We start from the raw sequence: 22,931 nt of genomic DNA, 5'->3' as shown, positions 1-22,931 counted from the left end.
ATTAACGTAAGTCTGTAGCAGACACTTCGTAGTGGTTGGGCATTCCTTCCAGTTGCAGCTTCCTGTGAAGCTGTCACAAAATCTGTATATTTGCAGTAGGTGGGGACGGGGAGTCAGTATGCTACTCTCCGAAAAAATGCAATCTGCTTCAGTGTCGTATTATCATCTGCTTTTAGGCAATGTGGTATTTTGGGCGACCATTGTAGCACAACTTTGACATTCTCAAGTACAAAAATAAACTAAAAATAAATAGAATATGAAGTTGGTGATTAACTTTTAAATGGGTGTTGACTGTGGACAGACTTAAAGAAAAAGTTCTCGGGACTGGTTGAGCCAGCAGAGCTGAGATATAAAATGAAATAAGATTCACAGAGAAGGAAGATCAGCAAGAATTTGCAAAAAAGACACCACGGAGCCTATGTACTAATAATAATGTTTTTCACTGCTTGTCTTGAGAAGCAGTTTTGGAAGACTGTGGTGAAAGACAAATCAAAGATGTGCAATTGAAATGCGCCATTGATCCAATACTCTTCAAAACGCCTGAATGCTTTTTAGGTTGTTGGTCATCATATTTTAGATGACTGTATGCCATATCTGAAATTAAGATTCAGGAGGGTTGCTCTGGGTGGAAAAAGGTCATATTCTTGGAAAAACTGCTGTTCTACTGTAACAGCAAGATGAGTTTACAGGAAACGTGCAATTTTTTAGTGTGACAAAGACTGCTTAATTAAAAGATATAGTAAATCATTCTATGGAGAAGTACCTTTTCACAGAATTTCATCTTTAAGTATTGCATTTTGTTCATCTCTGAAAAATGTACTGGGGAAACATGAGTTAAACGTGTGTGAGGAGTAAGAGCACCAGACATAACTACATTAGCAACAAAACTTGTAGTCATTAAGAGTTGTGGGTTTTTTTAAACTCAAAATTGTTCAGGTTCAGATCCCATGAAGGAACTCATTAACTATGTGTGAAAGTAGGTTACATGCATTAATATATAAATATGATTAAGGTTTTTTTTGTTGTGTGGTTGTTTTTTTTTTTTTTTTTAAAGCTTGCTCATCTTTTCTCCTCGGGCTTGCAAGATGTAAAGAACAAAAAATACATGTACCTAGTTCTTGTATGGCACATTAAGAAACACGTTTGTATTACCTACCTTTGCAGAGCCTAATTTTTACCTGCTGCCTATCTCTCTTCTTTTTATCACTCCAGGATGCATCTCTTAGTCCAGCTGGTCTTCACATTGGGTAGAATTGGTCAGGTAGGTTGCCAGTGTTGGAGCATTTCCAGCCAAAAGTAACATTTCATTGGCTCTTTTTGGAGACAGAATTAATCTCCAGCCTGTACCTAGTCTATGCAAGTCCTGTTTATTTTGAGCATTGGTTTTTTGAATAAAATGATCGGTTTAGGTTTCTATATAAAGAGTTATTGCAGGAGACTCAAGAATTTTATGTCCTTGTATTTTAAGGGTAGATGATTCCAAAGCGTGCTCTGGTACCAGAGGCTGTTATAGTCTCCAAATGCCAATTGATTTGGGTTGTTCTCATGTGAAAAATTCCAATGTAAAGCTTAGAAAAATCCATTAACTAATTTCTGAAGTAAAACTTGGAAGAAAAATGAGTGGATATGTGAAACATACTTAGCAGTGAAGCAGTGGAAGTATTGAGTTGGTGTGGTGGTTTCTGTATCTGGCTGTGTCATTATGTATTGTGGCTGTGGGCAAGTTGGTGGGCGAGTAGAAGCTGTGCAGGGTTTGCATGAATGCTTAGTTTAGGGTGTGAGTAGGAAAATAAGTAGGCATGGACTTTCTGAGGGGGTGGTTGGGTGTGAGCAGAGTCTGTGTGTGCTGAAGGACTTGTGCAGCTACAGAGCGAAGAGTGTTACCTGTTTTTTAGTTTTGCATGAAAGCTGTTTGGCTGACTGGTTATGAGTAGGACACTTGTAAATTATAGTGATGTGGCTTCCCTCTAGTTATTTGGCAACTGGATTATCCGTGCAGCTCAAAAATGGCAGCTTCAGCAGGGAGAGGACAGAAGACATGAAGGGGACGCAGAAACACGCGGAAGTGTTGCTGGTGTCACGGGTCCCATCTGTCTTTCTTGTCCATAGGCTAGCTTCTGCAAGTACAGAAAAAAAATACATGCCTGTTTCATGGACAAATTTTCAGTCTGTGGGACCAGTAAGACTTTTAATTTTTGTGGTAGTTTGATTCTTGGGGTCTTGCCTCAACTGCTTATGCCAAGTTGCTTGTAGCTCTCTGAGGGCAGTGAGGTCTGGGGTGGTTGTGTGAATTCCTACAGAATTGCCTTGTATGTACAGGTTTATCTAATCCCTCTGTGTGACCCTGGAGCAAATCCCGTCATTTACAAAACACAGAAGTCTTCCTGCATATCTGTAACATCTTGTGGTATGTTCCTGAGCCTGAGAAAAGGAGGATTCCTCAGGAAGAGAGACTGCCATAGGACAAAGCGTGGTTTGGCTCAAAGTGATGTTGCTGTGCATCCCAGAGAAGTTAAATTCGAGCCAGGTTAGCTCTTGATTTTCTCTTCTGTAACAAATCAGCCAGAAGCCTGCACTTTTTTTTTTTTTTTTTTAGCACTTTTTGTCCTGACAGTTGCCCTAGGGTAGATACAATTCTATTGCCCTGGTTTAATTTATTTAGTTTGTGAGCCTAGTGTAAATTATGGTGGCATAAGAGTACTTTTACCAGAACAAACCATGCTTGCACCAGTAAGTTTGGCGTAAGCTGTAGCATATATCCGCAAACCTTTTATCGGATAGATTGGGTCCAAGTATTCCTGGTATCCTCAGCAGTAGCAGCACATGTTCTCATCCGAACAGATCTGTCACTGCCTGGCATGAGTCGTTCCTGGCCAGCTGAAACTTGCAACTCTTAATATTTTGCTAGCTTACTGTCTGCTTGCCTGTATCGCAGGGAGCATGTGGGAAGTACCTTAACAAAGAGGATATTTAAGCTCAAATTCTTAGGTGAACTTAATGTTGTTAAGCAGGGATTGTGCTGCTATATTAGAAATTAAATTAAGACGTTTTTGTTGTCTCAGCAAGTTTTGTCTTTGGTTTTCACGCATCTGCGGGAACAAATTACAGATGAGTGTATGTGTTCTATACTGTTCCCCAAGGCTTTTTTAGCTTAGTAATGGACCAGTAACCATATTTTCATCTTTTTCCAGATGAGCATAATACAGCGAAACAAAAATAAAAATGTAAAATTAAGTTCACATTATTTTCCATTTACTTGTAAGTAGCTGTACGTCTTGTAAATGGATTTTGGTCAGAAATAACCTGACAGCATTTGCATCTTCTCACTTGTGCTGTTCAACCTTCTGACATCCCTAAAACATTGCAGGTCTTGTAAGACCCTTGCACAGCCACAAAACCGTAACCTCTCTGCCAGTGCCGAAATAGACTTCCACGGAGATGTAGTGGGACATGTCGCCCATCACTGAACTCCTGTCCTTTCCTCTGTGTGCTGGCACTTGGAGCATTTTGAGTTGTCGTGAAACTGTGAGAAGGCAGTCTGCTGAGACATCATCCTTGTGTAAGTGTGTCTGTGAGCATCCCTAAGTGCTGGTGTGAAAAGTGGGCCGGGACGTCCGTTCTGCAGCGCACTGAAAAGGTGAGACTTCGCAGTTTTTGTTAGACTTGTTAGACAAATATTGTAGAGCAAGGCAAGGTGGAAGCCAATGCGTGCCGGCAGCTTCTGCTGCTTATTTCCTGATAACCTGTTTGGTCTTTATTGACATTTATAGAGACCTTTTATAGTGTTTTAAAACTTTTTTCTGTTCCGGACTAGTACTGAAGTCACGAATACAAACCACTGCTGAAATTGGGAGGTACTTGGTTGTCAGGACCCTGTGCTCTCAAGTTCTGATTTAGCGGAATCGCGTTGTGCTTGTGCCAGGGATTGTTCCCTCTTCACTGGGTGTGCAGGGCAGCGTTGTGGTAACTGCTCTATCAAGGACGGCTCTAAAGCCGTGTCATCTTCGAGGTTTCTTATGGGAAGTTTGTTTCTGGCAGTTCCCTGGGAGCTTTACAGGCTGCCCTGGCAGTAGGAAGTCAGGAACAAATCGGGCCAGAATTTGCTTCCAGACTTTTAAAGCTGTTTTTTAAATTAGGCATAGTTTTGTTTCGGTTTTGTTTTTTAAAAAATGCAACTAAAAAGTCACCTGTGATGTTTTAGTGATTACTGAGTTGTAAAGTCTCTGTAACTTTGAGAAGCAATAAATCAAAATAGTTGCCTTGTCCAGAAACTCTATACCTGGCATAACTCAGAAGTGCCTGAATGCGTGTTATGGTTGGATAAGTAGTTGAGGGGCAACAAGGATAAAGGTATGTTAAAAGCTTATGGTTTAAAAAGGGATTTAAAAATCACTATACCAGGCTTGAATGGGGAGTTGTTAATTGTATTCCTGCTCCAACAAGTCCCTAAAGATGGCCTGAAGGGAGGAAGCAATAACGCTCTTACCCAGCTCAAAATAGTAAGAAAATACAGGTAGGCTGCTCATACACGTCAGGCAAAGGGAGAACTGGCGATCAGAGCATCTTGTTTACGCAGGAGAACTTGAGATGAAATTTCTTGTCCTTTCTCTGTATCTGAAGACATGCAGTTCATCTGCGTGCCTGATGTAAGAGGCGAGTTGGGGTGGAAGGAGGTGTGGCAGGATGGAGCTGCTTGGGATGTCTGGGTAATTTATACTCTGTAGGTTGCCTTTACACCTGCATTAATTGCCTTGTTTGGCAAAACTTTTATTATTAAAAGAACCTTTTTTTATTAATAATTTTTCTTGCACACTTTAAAGTGTATTTTGTGGCTGGAACAGGGCTGCTCTGAAGGTGCTCATGTGTCTGGAGAAAGATCTGGAGTTGATGAGTCTGGACTTCTTGATTTGTGTTTTGGTTTGTTTTTTTTCTTTGAACCTGTTTAGTTTGCATTGGTCTCAGCTGCAGTTACAAAAGGAACTTCTTCCTCGTGTGGACTGACAAATATGAAAAGTAACTAATGGTTTTAAAGAATTTGCCTCTTCACTGTGTTCAGTCCTCTTATTTCATATACAGTACAAAGCTTTCTCTCTGTCCTGGTACTGAGTACCAGTGTAGTGTTACCTATACATAGGGGAGTCTCCAGTCTCATATTTGTCTCCCGTATTATATCTGTGCTACTGCTTAATATTTGCAAGAAGACAAAAAAAATCACTGTTATGGACAGCTCCAAAATTGCTTGTTGCCTATCAAGGAAATACGTTCTTAATACCATGTAGTTAGTGGCTAGTTTATGTCCTCAGGCACGTTGGTTTACATCTCCTGAATGACTTTAAGCTGCCTAGTACAGCTCTTGTTATTGTTTGTGGACATGGTTAGTACTCTGAATTGCAGACTCTTGGCTCTTCCTTCTTGTGCTGGTGAAATCCACGCTCCTGGTTCCTTTTTCCTCTTGGCTGTGTCATCGCTTTCTGTGGTAGTCTTGCAGGTCTCTGATTTCCAGCTCCCGGCATGTCCAGAGTTCTGGTGCCTCCCTCAGTTGGATTCCCAAAGAAACACAGCACTTGTCGCATCTTCCAGCTGTCCTGTGATACTACTCATGCACTTGTAATTTTGTCCGTTCAACTTCATACTTACCAACGATTACGAAAATCTTTCTCTGATGCTTATTTCTCCCATGGGCTATAAGGAGGTATAAGTGAGGTATAAAAACCTGATTAAACCAAGTTTTCTCAGCAGGTTCATTGGTGTTTTCCAAATAATGATTTTAGTAAGTCACAGGAATGTTTGGATTATTAGAGACATGCTACACAGCTTTGCATTTCTTAAATATATTTAATGGTAAGTTTAACAGCATGGGTATGGTACTGTACTTGCTCCTTCTAAAAAGGCATTTTTAACAAGTTTAAAAGCAGAGTTAATTTGAAAGAAGACATATTTTCACATAAGATACGTTCATTTTTTGGTTTAAAACTGTATTCCAGAAATGTCTTCCTTTGCTTTTTCAAGGAAGTCCTAGTTCCAAACTGCTACCTAATAGGGGTAACACTGCTGTTTAGTAGAAAGCTAAATTTTCAGTTGATGTGGACTGGAAATCTCATGAATCATCTATTTAGTGAGTGAACTTGAGTATCATGTGTAGCACAAAAATGGCATAAATATGATATAGATTTAGTTACTTAAGGAGATGCTTCGATAAGTGTCCCATGTGAGCTAGCCTGCTGCCCGTAGAGAAACAGGGATTAGATATTTTTTTCCCACCTTTTAAAAACAAAGAAAGAAAAAAAACCCAAACCACCTTTCTAAATCCAACGGCAAGTATTTCTAATACAGGAAGGTACATAATAGATCTGTGCTTCATGTGAGAAGAGCTGCACAGCCGGCTGCTGAACCAGGTCTACTTGACTGCACTCACAGATCAGGCCGAGCTCTGCTTCATGCTGCGTACAAGGTGCATGGCACGAACCATCGGTGCCCAGCAGCCAGCTCATCTGCATCGCTTGTGTTTGACCTGTTTGTAAGCTCAGCTGGTACAGTTGGTTGGTGATTTTCCAAGTTGGCTAAAAAAGAAACCCAAGGTAAAATGAAATGGCAGGTATTTACTGCTGCTGAGAAGCTCCAAGGGTCCGTTCTTGGGGACTGTGTTCATCAAGTGTGTGTTCTGTCTACTTAGGGCTAACTCGCGTGTTTAGGCACGACTTGCTGGTTCAGGGTAGATTTCCAATTTAGATTACAGTCTAGCTTTGGATGAGCTCAGTGTAGTCAGAGTAACTTCAGATTTTCAGGGTAAACAAGCTCTTCATTGAGTGAAGCTGATGAGCCCTGCACATGTCCCCTGTACTGCTGCTGAAGGAATTGCTTTGTTCTCTTTCTCATGGGGGAGGGGGGGAAGCCTTACATTTTTGCCTGACTTAAACTTTCCAACAGATGAAAACACTAAGTTATTCCTAGCTGTTGTTTCTCTTAAACCAAGCAAAGTAACTTCTGCAGGTTTTTGTGCTGAGCTGTTGAATGGACTACTTTGCCTTGAGACCTGAAGTTGCAGTTACAGATAATCTTAAGAAGAGAGACAGGAGAGGCATAGCCAAAATCCTCTGAGAGCTGGCACCCTTTGCAGGGTGTGGTGATGACTGTCTTTTATGTGTGGTGCTAAAGGCCAGGGTGCGACCTCAAAGAAAACCTTCTGATTTGGTTGTAAAATATCTTTTTGGAGGATGGCAGTGGGTGGAGTGAACTGCTGCATCATGTTTTTGTGTCTGACCTGTTTAATAATGTGATTATTAAGGTTTTTTGAGTGCAGAAAGACGAGCCTTCATGGGAGAAAATGTTGCAGGGATAAAGGCACACAAATGAAAAAAATTCACCATTGAAATGGTCAATCCGAAGCAGGACTTAATTAGATTTAACATGGAAAGCTTGTACTTGAAAGACTGAAACCTACATAAGGAAGCCCAGATCAGGAGGAGACTAAATTGACCTTATGTTTGCATCAAAAGCAGAATTTTTAAGTTGTCTCCTTACTGATGCAAAATCTCAAAGTACTTGCTTGCCATTTTTGGGACTGAGTCATCCTTGTGAGCATGTTATAGGTTTGGCGCATGTCTTTGCTGGAAACATTTGTTGGAGGTGTGACTTCATTTTAAAATGCTAATGCTCTCTGGAGAAGGCCAAAACACTGGTGCAGGTAAAGGATATATCATCAAAACCCAATTTTATGACTCTCTGGTTTGGAAGGATGGCTTTGCTACTCTAATACTAAGGTTTGCTAGTGTGGCAATATTGGCAAAGCTTGTGTAGACTAGCCCTTGTAGTTAATCTGGAGCAAAATCATTAATTTGGAAAGACAGCTCCTTTCAAAAAGACAAGTGTTTCCCTCGTCTCCTGCAGTTTGCTTCCTGACACCCTGCTACAGCTGCGTAAGTAGGTCAGCGAACTGCATTGTTTGCAGTGCGATGACGTGAGAGCAGGTAAAAGTTTTGTGTTGCAAAGCATCAAAAGCAAAGCGTCTGTCTTTTGTTTCCCAGATTTTTCAATTGTTGTTCACTGTAAATATCATAAACCTGCTTGAGGTGAATGTGGTCTAGAGCATTCTCATTTACAAAGGCGCAGTCTTTGCAGACAGATGTTTTCTTTACCTGTTTAGGTACCAATATACCAGTGCTGCAAGGATTAAAGCATTCCAAGAGTTACACTGTTGTTCTCTTTATAACTTCTGTCACTATTGTAGAAACACATCAGTTATCTTTTCATAACAGTTTACAATAAGGCAGAGGTTTTAAAGACAAAAATATTCCCACAGAATTATGTCTGACTCAGGAAAGCAACTGTTATCGGTGGCAGCTGAATTCTTTGATTTTCATTTTGTTTGTTGTTCTGTTTTGTTGGGTTTTTAAAAATTATTATTCCCCCTCCTGTAAACTGTCACCTGTAAAAGGTAGGAGAACCAAGTTTTCAGACACATGGACCCTTTCTCAACGTGCTTCTCATGCATCTTAACTGTCCCACAACAGTGCTGTCACAGGGACTTGGCTGTAAGGTTGGACGTATGACTATGTGTTTTTCTTTGTTTTGCTCTTTTAAAGTAAGAGGTAAGTTGGAAGATCCATCTTAATTTGAACAAGAACTGTGGACAGTGTTAAATGTATCTGTTGGTTTATTTTTTGGTTTTGTTTTTTTTTTTAATTATTTGAATCTGTTTTATGCCATTAGATGTGAATTGTGACTCCTAGCAATATCAACGTTTGTTCTTAAGCCCTAGTTTTCATTTTAATGATTTACCTTGCTTATATTGTTGCTTACATATACAGAAGAGGTATTGGAATTTTTTTCCTCATTCTGCCTTATGTAGTGTCATTTGAGATGACTCGTTAGGATTGTATTCCTTAAGTGATGCGGAAGAGCAGATTCTAAATTTGTCACACACACACAACATCAAAACACAACATAAACCCAGTTGTTCTTATGCTGCTTGCTCAAGGTATAGCATGTGCCAAGCAGTTTTCCTGCCCAGGTACAAGAGGTTGGGGTGGATGTTATGCATTTGTAGAACGCTGTTTATGTTACTGGAAGCAATTTCAACTTACAGTGATGATCTTCTTAATTACAAAACGGAAAACATTGTTTTAAAACATGTATGGAGTCAAGCTGCTCAAAATTAAATTACTTAAGAAAACAGGACAAAAAAGTTGCCTTGTTTTGTTTCCCCCAGCTCTGCGTCTCGGCTGTGCTCTGCTCCCAGCTAATGGGTTTTCTGGTTGGCTATGGGGTTTTTATTTCCTTCTAAATCTTGATGTTCTGGACTTTCATCTGAATTAAGGAAGACTGAGGCAGCCTTTTCTGCTGTGGTTTGGCAGCTTAGGGTGCTTTTAAAGTAATTAGAAATGTTGTCCGGAGCAGGAAGCTCTCACACGCATGTGTTAGAAGCAGCCGTGCTGCAGCTGGGCACATCTCTGCACCTTGGATTGCTGATTGCCACTTCCAGCTTTCAGCCACACAAATCAGAGGCTGAATAAATCACCGTGGGGAAGAGCATGGTGGAAAGAAAGCATCCTCCTTCCCGGGATACTGACAGATTGGAAAACCTCTGCTTAAGCATAGCTAGAAACTTTTTTTCTAAAGTGAAATTTGATAGAGGACCAGGGTTAAATGTTTCACTGTGTGCCGTCCGGTCTGTCTTTCGGAACTGGGAACAAATGTGTTTTGAAACGTTCTCATTCTATCTGTTGCATGTGTTGTAACAAGGATGCCCAGACCTCAGTTTGCTAGCGAGGTGTGGGTGCAGGTAACAGCTGATGCTGGGTGATGCAAGAGGAGACATGGCTCCTTGCCCTCCACTTACATACCTCCTACTTTTTTCTCCTCCTTCAGCTTTCTTTCCACATTAGACTCACAATTTTCTATCTTAAACTTTTCCAGCCCCAAACCTGGTTATAATATATCCCTGCATCATTTTTTTCCTCCCCTCTTCCCAACAGCCAGTAGCTGTCCTGCAGTACTTGACATGAGCGACAAGGAGGACCTCCAGCTGCCGTTTGGGAATGGTTTTCGTGTCATAGCTCAGAAATCTTTGTACCAAAATAAATAACCTAGTAGTTTATTAACTAACAAAGTTGTGTGACAGATGGATAACTACTGCTTCTCAGGACAGATGAGAGGAACAAAGCTTAGTCTGAAGTGGTATGCATTTGCATAAGGTGAATGTTGGCCTACATAGCAGTATCTATAACTTTGAAATCAATCGATTTGTTCTCAAGGTTATTTTTCTGCTTTGAGTTTGTGTATTGGGCTTGCATCAGCGGCTGGTTTGTTTTTTTTCAGGTTAACAACTGTTGATGCCTGAAAAAGTACACAGTAATTAGAACATCTAGCCTGATAAGACACAAAAACTCTGAACAACACTTTCTTGTTACCAGGAGGTGTCAGTGTAAAGTCCACGCAATGAGGTGATTTAAGCTTGGGTGTGTACAGGTGATGCTAAGATGAAAGTTAGTGATACATAACACTAGTCCTTTCCCTAATCTCCCCATTAGTGCTGGCATGCAACATGTTTATGGTATGCCTTGCATCTGTTTTAAGCCCCACAATGTGTTGGACTACCCAGGTTCTGTGTAGATACTGCTGTGTATTTGACCATACCAGCTACTCATAGGTACCTGATACGTATGAGATCCAGATACCATCTGACTATCTCTCTTTTCTGGTGAAGGAAGCCAGACGCTGCAAGCCTTAATAGATTTTATGTTAAATTAAAAGAAAACACAGTTTCATCCCAGGAGACAAGATGCAGCTTTCATTACAAACTAAGAAACCCAAAACTTGAGCATAGTTGGCATAATTGAAATTGAGGTACTTTGGATAGATTTGAAAATGTGTGTAAAGAAGCCTTGGCACTGTGTTAGAGTTGAAAATGTGTGTTACTCTGTGTGTATATGCTTTTTATTCGTTTGGAGCTTGTAGGCATGAAAAATGCACATTCCACATGGGCAAGGATGGTGCAAGTTGAGATGCATGTTGTATGGTATTGCTTGAGATCTATATTCGGTTTAGAAGTTTTCAGCTGACAAGTTGCAAATCAGTGTCTGCTATTGCAGCATGCACTTTATTGGAAGTCACGTAGACTGTTTAGAGAACAGGCTTAATTTTTCTAATCTCCTTCCAAGTGTTAGGAAATAAATTATTTCCTAATCTGTTATGTTGTTGTTGTTGTTGTTGTTATTTGTATTACAACTTGTGCTAGGTGCTTTAAAAACACAGAGCGAAGCATCTTAGCTTCAGACCTCGTACAGTTGTACGTATGCATCAGACTAGCGTTATCTCCCAGGGGGTTCTGCTCGCTGGCGATGGGTCTCTTGCAGCATAGAAAAGTGATGTGAAAACAAGACCCAAATACGATTAACTTCAGGGCTAAAATTACCATCCTTATTCACACTTAAAAATAGCTCCTTATAGACTAGGATTTTATTTGATGTGAGTTATATCTTATTTTATGAGAAACTAATTTATTCTGATATGAGTAAGTGAAGCAGAATCTGCCCTTAGCCAAGTCCTATTTATGTATTTACTTAGTATGAGAGTGGATAGCGGAAGACTGCGACAAACTGGATACTTTCAGCTTAGCAAAGCCACAGCTTTTCACATTAAGAAACTAATTCTATGTAAGAATATATTCAAATGAATATAAAAATATTTTAAGGCTTTTATTTTAATGTGCTGTGATATAAATGTAGGTATCTATATTACACAGAGGTAGTGAAACAAGTTTTCTGGTCTTTATATAATGTATTCTTCGTTGCATAAAGCGTGGAAAAAAGATGTTCAAAATGATCTTTTATTAGCTCTTGTGGCTGTTTTCACTAGACTGGTGGCCACTGCTCCCTTTTGAACACTTAAAGTTGTGTTTCCTGGTAAAAGTGTTTGCACTAACAGATGATGGAAAGCAAAGCTGTCTGCTGTATTATTATTATTTCCTCATCTTTCCCCCCAGTCCTCCTCCATTCTAATTAAAGGCATGTCAAACTGTTCCTGGTATTTTTAAAGAAACTGCTCATAAGTGAAGCGTCCACTGATGTAGATGAATATTTAAAGCTCGACTGAGCAGCACATGGGCTGTTTCCTACAACTGTGAGCGCACAGTTCGGTTACAGCCAGGCATAGCATTAGGCTGATAACATCACGAACTACACAAAATAGTAATGCAGTCCAAATATTTGTGCTGCCAGTGTATATTCTGATCACATCTGCTCACTACAATTATTTTTTTTCTTTGTAAAGTGATTTTGTTTTGGTTTGGGTTTTTTTTCCACCTTTATCAAAGCAAATTCTTGAGTTTCATCTGTCAGCAGAGCTGCTGTTCTGTTTGAAGTTCTGAGTGAAGTTTTTGAATGCTTGTGATGAATGAGCTGGGAAAAAATTACTTTGGCTCTTTGATGCCATTGAGTAGTTTGCAAGGCTAACATATTTGTTCAGTTTGGAAACGTGATGAACAATATTAGAGACCATACATGCATCCATTTCATGCTAATTCAAGAGAGACAATTTTCAAATCATGTTATAAGATTTTAACATCTCTGTTAGAGCTAAAGTGATCCATAGCTAGCATTTGTTTCTTCAGAAAACTGAGAGCAAGCAATGCCCAGGTTGTGAGCTTTTCTTTTTTTCTTTTTCTCCTCTCTCAGAACAAAATTGAATTATAATCCTCCAAAGGATGATGGCTCAACGTACAAGATTGAACTTGAAGGGATATCTGTTGATATCATGAAAGAGATACTAGATTACATCTTCAGTGGGCAGGTATGGTATTAAAAAAAACTAGATGAAAATTGAATTATTTGGTAAAATAACCTGGGTTTTAACAGCGCTATCCTGAAAAATAAACTTATCAAGGTTTAAAGCTTTGTGATGAAACTTCCGCAAAGTGATATATCACACTGGGGCTGTGCATGTGAAGTAGAGGCAGTAGGCTCTGCAGGAGTTGTCTCTGCTCTTCTCATGCCATGGAGGAGGACTCTTAAAAGAGTCATATCAAATGCTTGTATTAAAATTTGTGGCTGCCTTCAGTAACCTGCTCTAAAGCACTCAGTCTTTTACAGCTGTAAAAGAGAACTGGATTGACAGCAATAGAGATTGACCCCATCACTGAACAGAACAGTACATCAGGCATCCTCCCTTACTGACCCTCATGCCTGCCTCTCCGGCCTCTTGTTGCTGACAGCATGCCCCTTCAGATCTTTGTGCCGGTAGCCTTAGCAGGAATTAAAGTTGGTGTGTCCAGTTTATTCGGAACCAGATGGAGATTGCTGAACAAGTTTAACTTTCAGCAGAAAAAGAAAAGGCGATGTGGCTTGAAATTCTCGTCTGTACGTGTATTTAAAAAATTATTAATTGCAGCAAAATGCATTTTAGGTTCTCGGATTAGATGAGTGATTTCATGGTTCCTTCAGGTGCAAAATTCTGCTTGACACCTTCTGTCAAGCAAATGCCTTTCCATCCCTGTGGTAATTTATAAACGTGTAGTAGTCATATCAATTTCTCGTAATTTTTACGCTGGCATTAATACGCCATTTTTCAGCCACTGAGAATGAGTGTAATGAATGCGGACATGTCATGAAACAAATGAGTGATAGTAGCTATAACTTCTAAATTGATTCTTGCAGATCAGGCTAAATGAAGAAACTATCCAAGATGTGGTACAGGCAGCTGATCTCCTGCTGCTTACAGACTTAAAAACTCTCTGCTGTGAGTTTTTAGAAGGTTGCATAGCTGCTGAGAACTGTATTGGTATTCGGGACTTTGCACTGCACTATTGTTTGCATCATGTTCACTACCTTGCCTCAGAGTATCTGGAAACTCACTTTCGAGATGTCAGCAGCACAGAGGAATTCTTGGAACTGACTCCTCAAAAACTGAAAGAAGTGCTGTCGATGGAAAAGCTCAATGTTGGAAACGAAAGATACGTCTTTGAAGCGGTGATTAGGTGGATTTCTCATGATTCAGAATCGAGAAAGGTCAGGACATCAAAATGTTTATAATTTGAATGGGATCCAAATCAGTGTGTTTATTCTAATTGGTGGGAGCTTAAAATGGATACATTTCTTTCAGGGCTAATCTTGCATTTATAGAATTATTTACATTTTGCCTGAAATGCAGACAACGGTGTTGCAGTAAAAGGGTGAAACTTGTATTGATGACATATCATCTGCTCTCTTTATTATTTAATAGGCATTAAGGAAAGAATGTACCTTTTTGACATTTGATGATATCTTGTTGTAGAGGGAAAGCAAGTAGCACATTTGTAGTGAAACTTTGAAGACTTGATGCATTTTCTTAATAACATTATATTATAGATTTTGTTACTACTTCCAAATATCAAAAATACTCTTTTACGTTTTTTATAAATACAGAAGCATCTGTATGTACAAGTGCCTTCGTGCTGTTGTATAAAGCTGGGGGGATTTTCTGGCATTTATCTCTTTCTGTAGGTTCACATGAAGGATGTCATGTCAGCAGTGTGGGTTTCGGGCTTAGATGCAGCGTATTTACGTGAGCAGATGATGAGCGAACCACTGGTACGGGAGATCGTCAAAGAATGCAACAATATTCCCCTCACGCCGCCCCAGCAGGGAGAGGCGATGCTGGCCTCCTTCAAGCCCCGGGGTTACTCGGAGTGTATAGTGACTGTTGGTGGAGAAGAACGAGTGTAAGTATGAAGTGGCATCATGGGTCATCACAGCTGGTAAAAATACAAGTGTCTAGCATTTGTGGCACAGAGAGTATGTGCACCTAATTGGGCTTATTACTCTTATCATTTGAGTTTGTTTTTAAGTTGGTCAGACACACCTAAAATACCTTTGTGAATGATGCAGCAATAAATAGTTATTTTGTGATAATTTTCTGACATTGAACATGTAGTAGACTTAGAGTAGGACGTGGTGTTTGTTCAGTAAGTGTTGGCTGTTGGTTTTTTTTTTTTTTTTAACTGAGTAAACTTTACTCAAAATAAGCACAGAATGTTGGAGAAACACTTTTGTAATGATCTGAAAAGCATCTATAATAAATCTTAAAAATAATGAACACGTGCTTTAACTGTTTTGTTTATAATAGCTGTGGTTCCAAAAAAAAGTTATTATTGGTGCATCTGAGATGCCAGGTGAAAATTCCTGTTCCACACAATAATCCCTTTCTTTCCTTGAGTACCCCCTGCAGTAGAGGGGAGGGTTTTGTCCCGTTTAAATACGTTTAGCACTTAGATGTTTATTCTTTACAGAAGTGTAATAAAATACTCAAATAATATTTTGCACATCAGTGTGTGGATCGCTTTAGTCAGACATTACTAATACTCCCTATCAGTTCTTTTTAGTTTGTTCAAAGTTGCTTCATAAAAAACGTTACAGGCAGATACAGTACGAATGAAGTGCCTCTGCTTGTTGTGTCTCCAGTCTGTACAAAACTCACTTTACACACGTTTGGTTTGGGGGTCTTTTCCTTACCAGAGAAATGCCACACTTTATGATACGTATTAAAAGATGACCAAGCAAGCTTTGGACACAGGTTGTTAGCAGTGAACTCGTAAAACTCTGTCTTGTCTTTCTGTTTTTGTTTGTTCCCTCCCCACCCTGTGTTCAGATCACGGAAACCAACCTCAGTGATGCGGTGTATGTGTCCTCTTTATGATCCCAATAGACAGCTCTGGATTGAACTTGCTCCTATGAGTATTCCAAGGATCAATCATGGAGTATTGTCAGCAGGTAAAGGGGAACTTTGTATTTATAAAGTCGATATTATGAAAACTTACCAGTGCCTCAAAATCTGAGATACAGCTTATAATAATATTTTTTCTTTAAGATTGACTGCACTGGGGTAATTTCATGCTTCCCCTTTGTCTGCCCAAAACATTACTTGATTCTGTGAAAAACCCTGTCATCTGAGTGTCTTAAAATCACTATTCCCGCAACATTTTGCGGGAATCTGCTACATCTGTCTCTCCAGGAGTATTTCATGTTTTTTAAGTAAATTCTAGTTGCTGCATCACTGAATATGTTGAAGAGTATCTGCAGGGATAGACTTGAGTCCAGATATAAGTATGTGCTTTACCTTCTCCAGTCCAGAGTTTGACCTGTTACTGGTCTGAATCTCTTAGTGAATTCCAGGATACAGCTCACCAGTCCCATTGTCTTGCTCAGTGTACAGGTGTGAGTCCTGTTCTTAAGGTCATGTTGCATTTTGTTTTACAGAAGGATTTTTATTTGTGCTTGGTGGTCAGGATGAAAACAAGGGAACGCTAAGCTCTGGAGAGAAATATGATCCAGATACCAATTCATGGAGTTCCTTACCACCAATGAATGAGGCAAGATCACTATCTAACTGTTGGCATTTAAGTTTTTACTTTGGCAAAATGTTCCTTTTCTTCTGCAAAATTTTATTCTGAATCTCCAGTCACTTGCATCTTACACATTCAAAATCATGGTACAGGCTGACTTCTGTTTGTATCCTGTTGTTATACTTGTGGTCTGATACTGACTGCTCGGTCTGGAAAAACTAAACAATTAGTGAAGAACTAGCTGTAAAGATGAACTACAAAATTTCAGGAATTTCATAATGAATCAGTCATAAAGTGTATTTAATGTTCTGCGTATACTGGCCTGCTAAAACAAGAGAACTCTTAAATGGACAGAGGGATCGGACTGTGCAGAAACGATGGATAGAGGACTGGCCAACATACAGAATTTGGCTTGCACAGACATATTTAGGTTTGGTTTGAGTTAATGCTTCCTTCTTCATATTTGCATTCCATCAAAAAGCAACAGTTTATTATTTGTAAACATATATCCTTAATACACCTGGGTTTTTATCTTCTAAAATCAGCATAGGGTGTTTATTAAGAAATTGTTGTTTGCCACAGGATTTTCCTCATTACAGTCTCTGGTTGGCAAAGGCCTGTAGTTTTGGCCACATTTGTAGTTACGATTCATTAAGTTTCCTGCTTACTATGAGTAAGACTTTACGATACATTATGTTTCCTGTTTACTGTGAGACTGAGGGTAGCTGTGCTCCTACGTACGAAATAGAAGAGCTGTCTTTTCACAAATAATGGGTCCAAGTGTTGCTGCTGTGGAGACCTGAAAGCAACAGCTTCATCGTGGAGACCACCACTATGCAAACTGAAATACAGCCAAGCTCTGTTCTTAGATTTCTGTGTGGTCTCTTTGGCTTTTGCTGCTCTGTCTTTTTTGAATACCCTTTGTGTTGTTTAGTTGAATAAATTAATAATCTTATTCTGGAGTTTAGGACTTCACCGTTTAAAAAAAACCAAACCAAAAAGCAGGCATAATACCGATATCACTTTGCAGACAGATATGCTGAAAAAAAGATTGTATTGATTTATTTACAGTGGCAGTTATGTTTTACAATGTTGACTTTATTGATATTCCTTAGGCACGGCATAATTTTGGTGTGGTAGAGATTGATGGAATTCTGTATATTCTGGGAGGTGAGGACGGTGAAAGGGAGCTAATCTCTATGGAGAGCTATGATATTTATAGCCGGACCTGGACCAAGCAGCCAGACTTGACCATGGTTAGAAAGGTAAGAACTACGTATGTTATGGCATGACTTATTGTTAAATAGTTAATGCCAACATATATATTTCAACCTTTTGCTTCAAGTGGAAGCTGTAACAAATAGTCTCAAAATGAAATGAGGGAGAGCAGCTTCTTTATATACCAAAACAAAACTGTGGCTGAGAATTTTTATGCACAGCATTGTTTGACATGCGGTACAAGCAACCCAAATACATATGTGTGTGTATGTGTATATAGTTAGTTTTGAGCTCTCGATGCTGTGCATTTGTGTGTGATTTTAGATGTACTTTTTCTTTTTTCTACAAGATTGGCTGCTATGCAGCTATGAAGAAGAAAATCTATGCAATGGGTGGAGGCTCCTACGGAAAACTCTTTGAATCTGTTGAGTGTTATGATCCTAGGACTCAGCAGTGGACAGCAATCTGTCCTCTGAAAGAGAGAAGGTGAGTGAAAATGGAAGGGGGGAACTAGACTGCTGCGTACAACCTTTTTTAACACTTTGATGAGAGGAAGTTGTCCTTTCTGTGGTGAATACCTGAAGATGGCTGTCAGAGGCCCTATGAATTTCACCGTGTCTTTCTGAATCATGGTGGCCTGTAGTTAACGTGGCTGAGTTAAGATAAGCATCCAAGCAATAAATACAAATTTTGTAAAAATACACTCCTGATGTTACAATTAATACTACCCTGATGCAAAATGAAAACCAGAAGTTGTAGTTCAATTGGAACTTCAGGTTTTGACCAGAGATAAATACTTTGCTGTTTTGTTCTTTTACATGGTCTGAATTAAGTGCTTACAATTCATATTCGTGACTCATCTAATCTTGTTGAACATATAAGGGGAGGGTGTGTGTGTATAAATAAAAAAAATTGTAAAAAAAATGGAGAAAGTTTAGAAAGATATATGAAATGGTTTTGATATGTTGCTTTTTTCTTTTTTTTTTTTTTTTTCTTGCTTGGATTCTCAGATTTGGGGCAGTGGCCTGCGGAGTTGCCTCTGAGCTTTATGTATTTGGCGGGGTCAGGAGTCGTGATGACAGTCAAGCCAGTGAGATGGTGACGTGCAAATCTGAATTTTATCATGATGAGTTTAAAAGGTAACTAGCTGCAGCTATAAACATAGAAAATACGTGCCTTGCACACTCACCTGTCTGTTCCCCCCGCCCTTGCTCCAGCACTTCAAAGCGTATTAGATCTGTGCCATGCATCTCTGTTGCTTGTTTGACCTTTTGTGATCCAGTATGGCTGTTACCAAAGGTCCATCTGCTTCAGTGGCTTGTCCCTCTGAGATGCCAAGCCTAAAGCCCTGGGCCACCATGTCAGTCTTGAGTGCCCCTGAACGGGGGAAACACCTTGATCGTACAGGTAGTTTGCCTGGTTCTTCCCCTGCACTCTGCGATTTCCCCAAGTGCAGGGGACTGCTGCCCCCACCCGTACTCATGCCCTAGGCTCCTCGTGAGTGCTCATGGAGGAGTCTAAGTATGGACAGGGTTACTTCTCCGTGATCCAGTCCTATCTCCAGGGATTTGCAGCTTAGGGAATTCCTAACCTAGAGAGAAGAAATTTCATGCATTTTTGTTCCAAGCGTTTATAGCCGATTGCTTTTTGAACCCATGTAGGCTTTTGCCATAGGAAAGACACTATAGATGCTATACATTCCACAGCCGCCTCAACACACCGTGCGTGGCTAATCTCCTTTTGTTTGTTTTGAATCTGCTTCTGATGACTTCATTTGTTATCTCTTGGCTTTGGTATTGGAATCTACCTGACTACATGTGGTAACTATTCAAAATGTTACGTTACATACGATTTTGTGTATAGTCACCTTATTGTCCAGTCACAACTGACAAGCTTTGTTTCCTCCAGTGTTTTTTTTTCTTGCATATAACTATAAATTGGATGATTCTCTTTTTTTATAAACTAAATTGAAAAAAGATTTTGTGGTCAGGTGTTTCAAGGCTTGTTGACAGTGGAGGAGATTAACACGTCTGTATTACAAGATCAAGACTGATTTATGACTGTGGCCTGTATAAAAGCACACAAAAATAGAATAGTAGATGTAAGTTCATTATATAATTTTCTTGCAAGATGTGGTTGTAAAGAGACTTTACTTTCTGTATGAAGAGGTCTTCTATGTTGTTCAAAGTGATGTCTAAACTAGCTATAATCAAATGAAGCTGGAGAAAAAAACATTCTTTAAAGTGGTTATAGGAAGCAGACAGATAAGAAAGGCTGTTGCTGCTGATGCTGTCTAGCATTTTCTAGCCCTACGGGGATGTGGGGAAATGCTAAAAGTTGATTAACTTTTTGGCAAGAGGTCTTTGAAAGGGAAAGAATTCTGGAAAGAAGTGCTCCCTTGTCTCCTACTTGCTATTTTTAGTTGATTTGCCTGAAATATTTCCAGGCTGATTCTGTTCTTCAAAAGGTGGTATATAATAGCTCATGATTCCTCACCAGCGACTGTAAACCTGTTTCACTGGTTGATACAGATTGAGCTTTCATAAAGTGGAGTTTGAAAAAGCTCGGAGGTTCCAGCCTAGGTGCTGCAGGTGAGTCCTTGGTGCCACCTGCTGACTGCAGCGCAGACGCCTGCCCGGCAGTATTTCTAATGCGTGTATTTGTGTCTTTACTTGGTGGCATCCCAGAGGTGTTACAGGATTCAAGTAAAATTATAATAGAAATCCTGTTGCTTCAGGTCTTGTTCTAGCACCCCGTATGTTGTGCACGTGGCACGAGGGCTGTGCTGGCACAGAGGAAGGTGAGGCAGCAGCAAGTAATCTGAGTCTCGAGTTGCTGGAGGAGGCATGCATTGAGGGCTGCTGAGATGTTCAGACTTTGCCTTTCTGCTCTGCCACTGCACAGAATTTGAGCTTAGAAACGTAACTCGGCATCAATGTGGGCTTGCACTGCAGACGGTTCACAGGTTGTGTGTTTTCCCTTGGAAACGGAGGGCCAGCGAAGACTGGGCCGATGGCCGCTGCTTCTGCAGCAAGTGCTCTGCTAGCTGGGGTTTGTGCTCTCTGGTTTTGGAAGGCCCCCAGTTCCAGCCCCGGGAGGCAGAAGGGGTGTTACTGGCCAGAAGAGGGTGCAGTGTTACTGCGTTATGTTGTAGCACGCCAGCTCCTGGGGTCTAACAGTAAGCCCGGATTTCGGTACCCTGGGTGTGTTGGGCAGGAGGGATGCCTTTCAGGGTGGCTGTGGCAGTGACTGTGAGACCTGAGCAGTTGTATCTATGTGGAGAAGAGAGAAAATAGCCATAAAGGGACTTCCCTTCAAAATGTGGTTAGCAAATATTTCTGCCTGCCAAATACCGAGACAAAATACTTTGTTGTCTGGTACTCTTCTCTGAAGTAAGATTGAATCTGGAAAATTATCATAATTTCATTATAATAGTGTTTCACAAATATCGAATGAATACCAAATGAAGGCAAGTTGTCTCTCTGGAAAACATGAGGGTATTATTTCCTGGGCTGATTCAGAAATAGCAGAAAACAAATCTAAATCACTTTATTTTGAGTGAAGGATGAAAGCTTAAATAATATGCTTCTCTTAAGTCTGTGAAAACCTTATGATAAATACCAATGTGTGTGTTTGCTTAGTTAGGCAATTCCACTTGCACTGAGTATCATATGCTCTGCTGTGCATCATTACTCTAGAGTAAAATGTAAGTGATGCTATAGATTTTACCGCAGGTGGACAATAACTCTCTCTCAGTTCCTTAGTGCATAGTTAATGTGATATATACAAAGACTGATGCTTCATCTTAAACATTATGCAATTGCTACAAGGTTATTAATTTATATTTGAAAAGTGCATTTATTTCCTCAGCAATAGTTTCTGAAACAAATAAAGGTAATCAGTCCCCTTCAAACCAGCAGCTTCAAAAAGCCGTCATGAAGGATATAAGCACCTTCAGACTCCACAGCGCATATTCTTTTTGTAGTTACAGTGAAGGAATAATACTAGAACTGTCAAAGCTGAAATATCACATTGACAGTGTATGTGTATTTTATTGACGGAAGTCCAAAAGTGTTGGGTTAAGAGGGATTTGTGGAAAGGAGGAGTATGTTTGCAAGATCATTTAGCAGCAGTGGGTCAAAAGCACAGTGTATAAATTCTAGCAGTCTCAAACCAAAATTCATAGTGTTTTTTTAATAGTTACATATCGGTATTGCATACTTCATAATGCGCTACAGACTTTTCCAGCTGTTGTTAAGTAAGTGCAGAACTCCAGCACGTTCACTTTCTTTTTGAATGGAAAGAATTTTTTGTACTGTGAGTTCAGGCATCAGATGTTGTTGGTTTACGGTGGTGCGTAGCAATGCACACGTGTGTGATCTGCATCATTTTTCATACGTGCCTCAGCTTCCATTACCTGAGAATACAGGGTCCAGCATCATCCTAGGCATCCAGAGTCCATGAGGATCTGAGTTACGGGTTTTACTTAGTGTATATATCTAAGTATGTACTTACATCAGTATATAAACATATTAATTCTTATAAACTGGCATAATTCTGGCTTGAATTGGATTAAAGGACTGCAGCTTAACTTGTTTAATATTGCATACTTTGACAGTAACTTGCTCCAGAATAACTCACAGTGCAGAGTCTTTCAAAATTGTTATTCTTAACCATGACGCAGACTTTTCTAAAGACTAGGGTTATGCCGAGATCTTCACACTAGCAAAAAAATAAACATTGAGACTCCTGTTAAGCTATACTGTATAAACAAGTAATAAAATAAATGAAGTGAGACAGAATACTAACATACACATGAAATGTGGACAGGATAATGTAGAAAATAATTCTCATATTTGAAGTACTTCTGTAACTGAGATTTTTCGATTAATAAATGTTTTATCAGCCTGTCTTTAGAGTTATGTGCATGAGTGAATTTAAGTGAACCGAGGATAGAGAATCTGTATGTCAGACTGCAGTTTTTTTCAGGAAGTAGATTTGTTTTTCAAAGGCTATAGATTGAGCTTTGTGTACATTGCATCCTGTTTTTTCAAATATCGATCAAGCTAAAAATAGATTTAAAAAAATATGAAAGTGGGAGATGGAGATGTAAGAGTATCCTTCACTCAATGATCCAGTGTTGGTCTACTCCATAAAAAGCAGGACATCTTAACTACATATTAAAGACCTTGATGGGTCAGTCTTTCCTTCTACCAGAGTTCATAATTTATAATACGCTTTTTTGCATCACATAGGTGTGTGGAGAATTGGATGATGTCTGTACACACTGCGTTTTTTTTTCTTTTCAGTGTGGATATTTGGAAATATTTAATAGAGTACAAATTGGCTTTAGGATTCTTTGCAAGAGCTGCTGGTGGAGCTCTGTCCTTGAGTATAG

General features: G+C 39.7%; 1 protein-coding gene across 1 annotated transcript in view; it reads left to right on the top strand.

The window, feature by feature from the left end:
• The window catches only part of GAN (gigaxonin), a 28,568-nt gene that overhangs the window by 1,520 nt on the left and 4,117 nt on the right, over positions 1 to 22,931 (top strand). Inside the window, exons 2-9 of the mRNA XM_050904126.1 lie at positions 12,675 to 12,789; positions 13,653 to 14,003; positions 14,478 to 14,695; positions 15,622 to 15,743; positions 16,230 to 16,342; positions 17,431 to 17,580; positions 17,883 to 18,019; positions 18,544 to 18,672. Coding sequence (XP_050760083.1) covers positions 12,675 to 12,789; positions 13,653 to 14,003; positions 14,478 to 14,695; positions 15,622 to 15,743; positions 16,230 to 16,342; positions 17,431 to 17,580; positions 17,883 to 18,019; positions 18,544 to 18,672 — 1,335 coding nt within the window. The remainder of the gene's footprint in view (positions 1 to 12,674; positions 12,790 to 13,652; positions 14,004 to 14,477; positions 14,696 to 15,621; positions 15,744 to 16,229; positions 16,343 to 17,430; positions 17,581 to 17,882; positions 18,020 to 18,543; positions 18,673 to 22,931) is intronic.

This window comes from Gymnogyps californianus, chromosome 12 (genome assembly GCF_018139145.2).
Source record: "Gymnogyps californianus isolate 813 chromosome 12, ASM1813914v2, whole genome shotgun sequence".
NCBI lineage: Eukaryota > Metazoa > Chordata > Aves > Accipitriformes > Cathartidae > Gymnogyps > Gymnogyps californianus.
This window is presented reverse-complemented; position numbering and strand designations above follow the sequence as displayed.